The following is a 9,862-nucleotide window of genomic DNA, read 5'->3' on the forward strand; positions in this document are numbered from 1 at the left end:
GATTGAATTAAATAAAAATTTCACCAAAGAAATTAATTTTAAATCCAAAACATGAATTTTCAAACAAGAATAATATTTTTTTTAAAGTTCATTATCAATAATATCTAGAAAATATAATTTTTAAACAAAATAGTTAAATTTTCAGACAAAAATTTAAAAAAAAAATGAAATAGCTTATTTCGCAAAATCAAAAAATGAATTTTCAACAAAATAGTTTATTCTTCAACAAAAAATATTATTATAATTTAGAATTATCCTTTTCACAGAAAATTGAATTAATCTACTTTTGATTCAAAATCGATATTTTTGACTCAAAGTATACGTATTTTTGTCAAAATTAGTGCTTTTTCTTGTAATTGTAGGAAATTGTTATTTTTAGTTAAAAATGCATCTTTTTGCCTAAAAATTCAACTTCTCTTTTCAAATAAACTTTTTTTTTAAATCTTTTAAGACACCTTAACCTTTTAAAATTTTAGATGAAAAATTAACAATTTGGTTAAGAATTAATGTATTTTATTTTAAATTCCTCTCTTTTGTTTGAAAATTAATCTTCTTGTTGAAAAAAAATCTATTTAGTTAAAAAATCATTTATTTGATTAAAAATGTAACTTATGTTCAAAATATGATTGCAAAATTATTTATTTTGTTGAAAATATTTCTTTTTTGGATGAAAATTAATTTTTTTTGTGAGTAAATATTGAACTATTCCATTGTTTAAAGTTGATTCTTCTGAATTAAAAAATTCATTTTTTTAGTTAGAAACTGAATTATTTTTTTCCGCGTTCTTTTTATTATTAATTTTTTTAATTTAAAATGTATATTTAACATTATTCGTTGCAAATTTAACTATTTTGTTTAAATTATTTTTTTTTTACTTAAAACTTAAATTTTTTTTAATTGAAAATTCATTCTTTTTCGATTGAAAATTTAATTATTTTGCTGAAAATTCCTTTTTGTTCTTGTTGAAAATTGATTTTTTTTTAACTGAAAGTTTAATTATTCTATCGTTGGTTAAAAAATCGTTTTTTTTTTGTTGAACTAAATAAAATTTGCACCAAAGAAATGAATTCTAAATTCTAAATATGAATGTTTAAACAAGAATATTAATTTTTTTAAAAAGTGCATTTTCAATCATAGCTAGAAAAGATAATTTTTAAACAAAATAGCAAAATTCCCAGAAAAAATTTTTTAAACAAAAAATGAAATAACTTCTTTTGCAATTTCAAAAAATGAATTCTCAACTAGAAAAATTTAATTTTTAACAAAATAGTTGAATTTTCAACTAAAAAAGATGAAATTTCAATCAAACCTCGAATAGTTCTCAGGAATAACGATTTTTTTTTAGAAGTTGAATTTTCAGCAAAAAATTTTATTGTAATTCAGAATTTTTTTTTTTTAATAAAATTGAATTATTCCAATTTTGGTTTAAAATTGTGATTTTTTGTTGAAAGCGTTTGGTTCAAAATCGATATTTTTTATTCAAAATGCATTTTTTTGTTGAAAACTTAATTATTTTCTTAAAAATTATAAAAATTAGATTAATAAATTCTTTTTTGAATTTAAAATTAATTTATTTTTCACTCAAAATTTAACTCTTTTACTTTTGAATAAAAATTTATATTTTCGGGTGGAAAGTACAAGTATTTTGTTGACATTTTTTTTTTTGAGTTGGAAATTGATATTTTTCATTTAAAATTCATTTTTGTTTTGTTTAAAATTCAACTACTTGATTAAAAATTAATTTCTCTGTAAAAAATTATAAAAATTATAGTAATACATTTTGTAAAAAATTATTCATTTAATTCAAAATTAATTTTGTTTTACTGAAAATTTTAGATATTCCATTTTTTGCTTAAAATTTTATATTTTTTGGTGGGAAGTACACGTATTTTGTTGATTTTTTTGTATGTAGGAAATTAATATTTTTCGTTGAAAATGTATTTTTTGTTGTTAAAAATTCATTTTTTGGTTGAAAATTTCATTATTTTGTTGAAAATTTCCTGTTTAATTTAGATTTTTTTAATTTAAAATGGAACTATTCCATTTTTTTGTACAAAATGGATATTTTTTCTTGAATTTTTTATTGTTTCTTAAAATTTAACTGTTCAATTTTTGGTTCAAAATTCACCAACTAAAAAAAAATTCAATTAAACCTCAAATAGTTCTCATAGAATACGATTTTTTTTAGAAGTTGAATTTTCAACAAAAAATATTATTACAATTTTGAATTATTCTTTTAACGAAAAATAGAATTCTTCAAATTCTGGTTAAAAATTGATATTTTTCGTTAAAAGCACACGTGTGTTGTTACAAATCTGTACTTTTATTTTGTGTAGAAAATTGGTATTTTTAGTTTAGAATTTATCTTTTTGGTTAAAAATTCAACTGCTTGGTAGGAAGTTGAACTACTTTTATAAAAATTCATTTTTCTATTGAAAATTTAATTATTTTATTTCAAATTCCTTCTACAATATAAAATTAATTTATCTTTCCAGAAAAATTAACCATTCCATTTTTGGTTCAAAATTGAAATTTTTGATTGAAAGTAAACGTATTTTGTTTAAAAATTCATTTTATTTTTGGTACGAAAGTTATATTTTCATTTTAAAATTTATTTTGTTGTTGTTAAAAATTCAACTGCTTGGACGGAAGTTGAACTATTTCGTTAAAAACTCATTTTTTAGATGAAAACTTAATTATTTTTTTAACAATTAAAAAAATTATAGTAATAAATTTGGTAAAATTTTTTTTTCTAATTCAAATTCCATTTTTTTTTACTGAAAATTCAACTATTTTATGCAATTTTTTGAAAAATCGTTGTTTATGTTGTTGTAGGAAATTGATAATTATATTATCATATTTAAAAAAATGCAACTATTGGCTAAAAAAATAATGTGTGTATGCAAAATATTTTTTATTACAAAAATTATATAAATATTTGCTAGAAATCATAAGAGCCTTTTAATAAAAAAATATTACAAGTTTCTAACTATTTTTGTATCCTATCAAAGCTTCTAAATATTTCTGCAACTATATCGAATTTTTTCTAAAATTTTTCACTAAAATCTTTTTTATTTTTTGAAATTCTAGCAGGTTATTTGAAATTGTTTAAAAACACTTTTAAATTTAGTTGAAAAATTAATTACGTGGTTAAAAATTGATGTATTTTATTAAAAGTTTCTCTCTTTTGTTTGAAAATTAATCTATTTCATTGAAAAATAATTTTTGTTGTTAAAAATGTAACTTATGTTAAAAGTATGGTTGCAAAATTATCCATTTTATAGAAAATATTCCTTTTTTGGGTTCAAAATTATTTTTTTTTTTTAAATGAATATTTAACTATTCCATTTTTTAATGGAATAGTTAATTTTTTTTAAACTGAAAGTTTAACTATTCCATTTTTGGTTGAAGCTATCTATATTTTTTGTTGATAAAAAATAATTTCTTTCGTCATAAATTAAAGTATTTTGTGGAAAAATCAATTTTGATTTCAAAAATTAATTTCTTCATTTTTGGTGGAAAACTGTTTTTTTTTTTTTGTTTGAATTCAATAAAATTTTCAACAAAGAAATTAATTTCAAATTCAAAATGTGAATTTTCAAACAATAATTTTAAATTTCAAAAATATAATAAAAATAAAAGAATAGTCCCAGGAAAAACGATTTTTTTTAGAAGTTGAATTTTCTACAAAAAATTTTATTATAATTTAGAATTTTTTTTTGAAAGAAAATTGAATTATTCCAATTTTGGTTAAAAATGCTTATTTTTTATTAAAATTACACGTATTTTGTTGAAATTTTTTTTTAGGGAATTGATATTTTTAGTTGAAAATACATTTTCTTTTAATTTAATTACTTGATCGAAAGTTGAACTACTTGGTTAAGAATAAATTTCTTCGGTTGAAAATCTAATTATTATTTTGTTAAAAATTTTAAGTTTAATTTAGAATTCATTTTTTTTTATTTAACATTTAACTATTCAATTTTTGTTTCAAAATGGATATTTTTAGTTGAAAATTCATTTTTTGGTTGAAAACTTAATTATTTTGTTAAAAATTATGAACATTATAGTAATAAATTTGGTAAAAAATTATTTTTTGAATTTAAAATTAATTTATTTTTTACTGAAAATTTAACTCTTTTACTTTTGATTAAAATTTTATATTTTCGAGTGGAAATTATACGTATTTTGTTGAATTTTTTTTAGTAGGAAATTGATATATTTTTTTTTTTGGTAGAAAATTTCATTATTTTGTTAAAAATTTCTTGTTTAATTTATAATTTTTTTTTTTTAATTTAAAATTTAACTATTGCAATTTTATTAAAAAATGGACCTTTTTGATTAAATATTTAAGTATTTGGTCGAAAATTGAACTACTTAGTTAAAAATTAATTTCTCTGTAAAAAATTATAAAAATTATAGTAATAAATTATGTAAAAAATTCTTTTTTGAATATAAAATTAATTTTCTTCTACTTAAAATATACCTATTTCATTTTTTGATTAAAATTTTACATTTCTGGTCAAAATTACACGTATTTTGTTGATTTTTTTTTGTAGGAAATTGATATTTTTCGTTGAGAATGCACTTTTTGTTGTTAAAAATACAACTGTTTGGTCGAAAGTTGAACTAATTTGTTAAAAATTTCTTGTTTAATTTATAATTATTTTGTTTATTTAAAATGTAACTATTCCATTTTTTTCTCAAAATGGATATTTTTTGTTGAATGTTTGATTTTTTCTTAAAATATAAAAGTTCCATTTTTTGGTTCAAAATTCACCTTTTTTAAATAAAAATGCAACTATTGTCTAAAAAATAATGTATTTATGTAGATATATATTATGTAAATATTTAGCTATTTCGCTAAAAATTGATTTTTTTTTAACTGAAAATTTAACTATTCAATTTTTGCTTAAAGTTCTATTTTTGTTTGGTTATAAAATATTTTATTTCTTTAGAAATTAAAATATATTGTTTAAAATTCAGTTTTTAATTTGATGACTCAACTTCTTAGTTTTTGGTTTCAAACTCTGTTTTTTTTTTTTAATTATATAACATTTTATCAAAGAAATTAATTTCTTTAACCCAGCGTTAAATTTTAAAAGCAAATAAAAAATTCTTTAGAAAATAATTTCAAACAAAATTTAACTAGCTTCTTTAGCAGTTTCAAAAAATGAATATTTAACAAGAAAAACATGCATTTTTAACAAAATAGTTCAATTTCCAACTAAAAAAGATAAAATTTCAATGAAACTTCAAATAGTTCTCACAGAGGATTTTTTTTAGAAGTTGAATTTTTAACAAAAAATTTTATTATAATTTAGAATTATTCTTTTATTTTGTGTCAAAAATTGGTATTTTTAGTTTAAATTTTATATTTTCGGTTGAAAATTCAACTGCTTGGTAGGAAGCTGAACTACTTTTATAAAAATTAATTTTTTGTTTGAAAAATAAATTATTTTATTTCAAATTCCTTCTATAATTTGGAATTAATTTATCTTTACTGAAAAATTAACTATTCCATTTTTGGTTCAAAATTGATATTTTTTATTGAAATTAAACATATATTTTTTTTTAAACTCGTTTTATTTTTTGTAGGAAAGTTATATTTTCAGTTTCAAATTAATTTTTTTGGACGTAGAACTATTTCGTTAAAAATTCATTTTTTGGATGAAAACTTAATTATTTTGTTAACAATTAAAAAATTATCGTAATAAATTTGGTAAAAATTCTTTTTTTTTCATTAAAAATTAATTTTTTTTACTGAAAATTCATCTATTTTACGCATTTTGTTGAAAAATCGTTGTTTATGTTGTTGTAAGAAATTGATAATTATATTCAATTTTTAATTTATTTTTTAATTTATACCAAATATTTAATTTTACAGAATAACATTTTTTAACAAAAAATGAAATAGGTTTCTTTGCAATTTAAAAAACATCCATTTTTAACAAAACAGTTAAATTTTCAACTAAAAAAAATAACATTTCAATAAACAGAAAATTGAATTATTCCAATTTTGGTTTAAAATTGATATTTTTGATTGAAAGTATACGTATTTTGTTGAAAAAAAATTTTTTCTTTGTAGGGAATTGATATTTTTGGTTAAAAATGCATCTTTCTTAAATATTTTCGCATCATTCAATTAAAAAAAAAAATGTCAATCACATAAGTTTAAAAATGTAAAGGATTCGTTAAAATTGAATAAACCGACTAAATTACTTAATCTCACATTTATTATAAAATTAGCGACTCAAGGGAAGAGAGTCAAGAAATTAAAGCTAATAAATTACCGTTCTAATCTTAAAAATACGACAAGTCAATTTATCCGATTGGTTTTCCATTATTAGGAAGCCACTTCCTCCGTCGCTCCCTCGAATTCGAGTTTGACCTGACACTCCTCCGGGAGGCCTTCAACATCCACTTCCGATTCCGGCGCATTCAGCATATTTAACGTCACTTCCGCCGACTTTCCCATAAGTCCCTGATTTCCCGAATTCTGTTCCTTTTTTAAGGCTTGCTGTTGCTGCTGTGAATTGGCCTGCTGCTGTTGAGGCTGTAAAATTTGCTGCTGCCTCATAGGCACCCCCGCCTCCTCAAAGGCCTTCTTCTTTAAGGTAGTCCTTATCTGGGAACTGCAATTCGAGAAAATCTTCGCTTAGAGAGAGTCTTCGACCGACCAAGAAATTGAGGAAGAACCGCTCTCTCGATCAGAACTAGATTTTCAACTTACACGGTTCTGCTTTTGATGTGTTCGCTAATTTTGTTCAAATCTTCGCTAAAGGTCTTTACCGAGTGACGGAGCATCTCAATTTCCTCGTCAGTCCATTTACTGGAAAATAAGCGTTGCTTTAGTTTACTCAAACTGGCCGTTTTAATAGGGTTGTTCCCTGATTTTAGATAAACTGAGTTTTTAATATATTATTTTAATTTTAATTGAAGATGCGTTATCATTTTTTCTTCTTCTTTTGTGTCGTTTAACAGAAAAAAAAATTATTAAAAATTGAAGGCGGTAAAACACTTATTCAAATTGGTGTCACGTGTTTGTCACGTGACTCAGAGGTTCTCATAATTGAGCTGCCGGATCGAAGAAGGGCACATAAACTTATTTCGCTGGGAGTGGGGATACCCCTGGAGGCATTCAGAAACATTTTTGAATTTTGTTTTTTAAAGACTATGTTTAGGTGTAGAATTTTATTGCGTATCTTTTTCCATTCACGCAAAAAATTGTAGCTTTTTTAGTTTTATAAGTGAAGCCAAAAAACTCGCTTTTTTGTAAAAATTAATTTTGATTCGCTTTTCACTCCAACTCGTGCTCAGTCAGTCAGTTTTAAGGATTTTTCAATCATTTCTTCAGGGAATGTAGTTTGAAATGTTCTTCGACTGATAAGAGTAAAATTATTTCAAAAATTTATTTAAATAAATTGTTGTTAATTTTTTCCCGACGCCTGGCGCTTATCGGACTTCTCTAACTTACAGCGTTTCGTTTATCGAGCGAATTTTGAGCATCAAAAAACTTTTAGCGAGAAAGTTGTTGACAAGAGTACAAAGAAGTTTTTTGGACAATTTTAGCACAATCGAATTAATATTCAAGAAATTATTAACGTCTAAAGTCGATGGCCAAAAATAAAAACTAATCAAGTAATCAGGTAATATCAAAGTACTATGCATAAATAAATATTAGTGCATAATTTAAAATAATTTATTAAATTAATATTATGTACAATAGAATGATTTTTATTTTTAAGACAAACGGATTCTTAATTCCGAAAATTTTGTAATGCTTTAAATTCGCGGAATTGAAAAGAGTGAAACTTTCAGAATTGCAAATTTTACTTCAAAATCTTGAAGCATTGACATGTCTGAACTTTTTAAAAAATTCAAATTATTTAAAAATTTGTTTCAGAACTTCTAAACGTCTCTTAAAATTATTGGAATTTTTCCTTAATTTTTTTAAACCTTCAAAATTGAAAAAAATTCCTTAAAATCCTTTAAAAATTCTGAAAAAGCTTCGAAATTTTTTGTTCGCAATCAGCCAAAATCTATTATTTTTTTCAAAATAGTTCGTGCACTATTTGCATCGAAATTTTGTTCAAAGATTTAAATTAAGTTCCAAAAATATAAATTCAAATTAACATTTAAAAAAATCTAAATTAAAGAATCAATCAATGAACTTAAATTTTTTTCCGTAATTATATTATTTTAAGTAATTTTAGGCCAGAAAAATTAAAAATTACGTTATTTTAATTTTCAATAGTTTAAACCTCCTTTAAAAGCTTTATAATTTTATTTCAAAAATTTTTTTTGGTTCAAATTTCAAATTATTTTCGAACTTCTAAATATTTTTTGAAATTAATGGAATTTTTTCTAAGATTTTTAGAAAATCGTGCCAATTGAAACAAATTTCCTTAAAAATTTTCCAAATTCTTTTCTTGACAATTTTGGAAATCTTTTAAATATTCTCTTAAAATAATTTTTCAAAATGAAAAATTATTGTGTCAACTTTCCTAGGTGCTATTTGCACCGATATTTTTGAGATTAAAAATTTTTGAATCTTTTCAGTTACAAATAAAAATTCTTTTAAAAAGAAAAATTAAAATGTTAACATCCAGAGTTTAAAGCTTCTTCGAAATTGAATAATTTTCCTTCGTCTTAATTAAATAATTCTAAATTAAATGGACTAAAAATTGAATATTTTAGAATGAAGCAATATTTTAGATTTAACGAAAGCCTTTAATTATGAGTATATTATTTTTAAGTTATTTTAAAATTTAAAATATTTTATAAAGTTTCAATCGGCCGTTGACATTTTTTTAAGATTAAAACTTTCGAATTCAAACATAACTTTTAACGCTAAAATCTGGAAATTCATAAATTTTGAACGAGTTTAGTATCATTTTTTCAATTCAATTATTATACACTTTTTAATATTTAAAGTATAGATCCATTTACTTTGTTAAAAATTCATTTTTTGGTTGAAAATTTAAATATTTTATTAAAAATTCGTTGTTTAATTTAGAAGTAATTTTTCTTTCCTGAAAATTTTAGCAGTCCATTTTTGTTTCAAAAATAACATGTTTGTTTGAATGGAAACTTTTTTTGTTGAAAATTCAAATTTTCGGTTAAATATTTACCTATTTTTAGTTGGTTTTAATATAATTTAGAAATAATTTGTTTTCTATTTAAAATTTAACTGTTCAATTTTTGGTTTAAAATTGGTATTTTTGATGGTGGAAAGTAAACAAATTTTATTCAAAATTCAGGTGGCCAAAAAGAAAAAAAAATAATAAAAAGAGAAAATGAAATTTTTAAACAAAAAAATTTAATAGCTTCTTTTGTAATTTAAAAAAATTTAAGGAACCTGCAATTTTGTTGCTTAAAAGTTCATTTGTTTTTGTTGAAATACATTAAATTTTCAACCAAACAAATACATTTTTAGCCAAAAATATAAATTTTCAAACAAGAATATTTTTTTAGAAAAAAAGGTTCATTTTCAACAATAGCTAGGAAAATCATTTTCCAAACCATTAGTTCAATTTTAAACAAAACAAATTAATTTGCAACCGAAAAGATGAATTTTTAACCACGAAGATTAAATTTTCTACTGAAAAACAATGAATTAAAAAAAAAGTTCAGTTTTAAAACAAGAAAACTCAATTTCTACTCAAAACAGGAATTCAAAACTAAAAAGGTACATTTAAATAAGAAAATTTAATGGCTTCTTTTGTGGTTTCAAAAAAATCTTTTAGCAAGAAAAAACAAATTTTTAACAAAATAGTTCACTCAACTTTTTTTATAAGTTAAATTTTAAAATGAAAATTTTATTATAAATTACAATTATTGTTTTTTTTTTTTACATAAA

The 9,862-nt window shown here is 21.2% G+C and overlaps 1 protein-coding gene across 2 annotated transcripts in view; it reads right to left on the reverse strand.

The window, feature by feature from the left end:
• Nucleotides 1-6,214: 6,214 nt before the first annotated feature.
• LOC117167230 (chromatin complexes subunit BAP18) overlaps nt 6,215-9,862 on the reverse strand; it is a 7,001-nt gene continuing 3,353 nt past the window's right edge. The window contains exons 3-4 of one of the 2 annotated variants that reach the window (XM_033352007.1): nt 6,734-6,832; nt 6,215-6,635 (exon numbers count right to left, since the gene is read on the reverse strand). In XM_033352007.1, coding sequence (XP_033207898.1) covers nt 6,347-6,635; nt 6,734-6,832 — 388 coding nt within the window. In that variant the 3' untranslated portion in view covers nt 6,215-6,346. The remainder of the gene's footprint in view (nt 6,636-6,733; nt 6,833-9,862) is intronic. The other variant, XM_033352008.1, reaches the window with a different exon arrangement.

Source organism: Belonocnema kinseyi, chromosome 2, assembly GCF_010883055.1.
Source record: "Belonocnema kinseyi isolate 2016_QV_RU_SX_M_011 chromosome 2, B_treatae_v1, whole genome shotgun sequence".
NCBI classification, from domain to species: Eukaryota; Metazoa; Arthropoda; class Insecta; order Hymenoptera; family Cynipidae; genus Belonocnema; species Belonocnema kinseyi.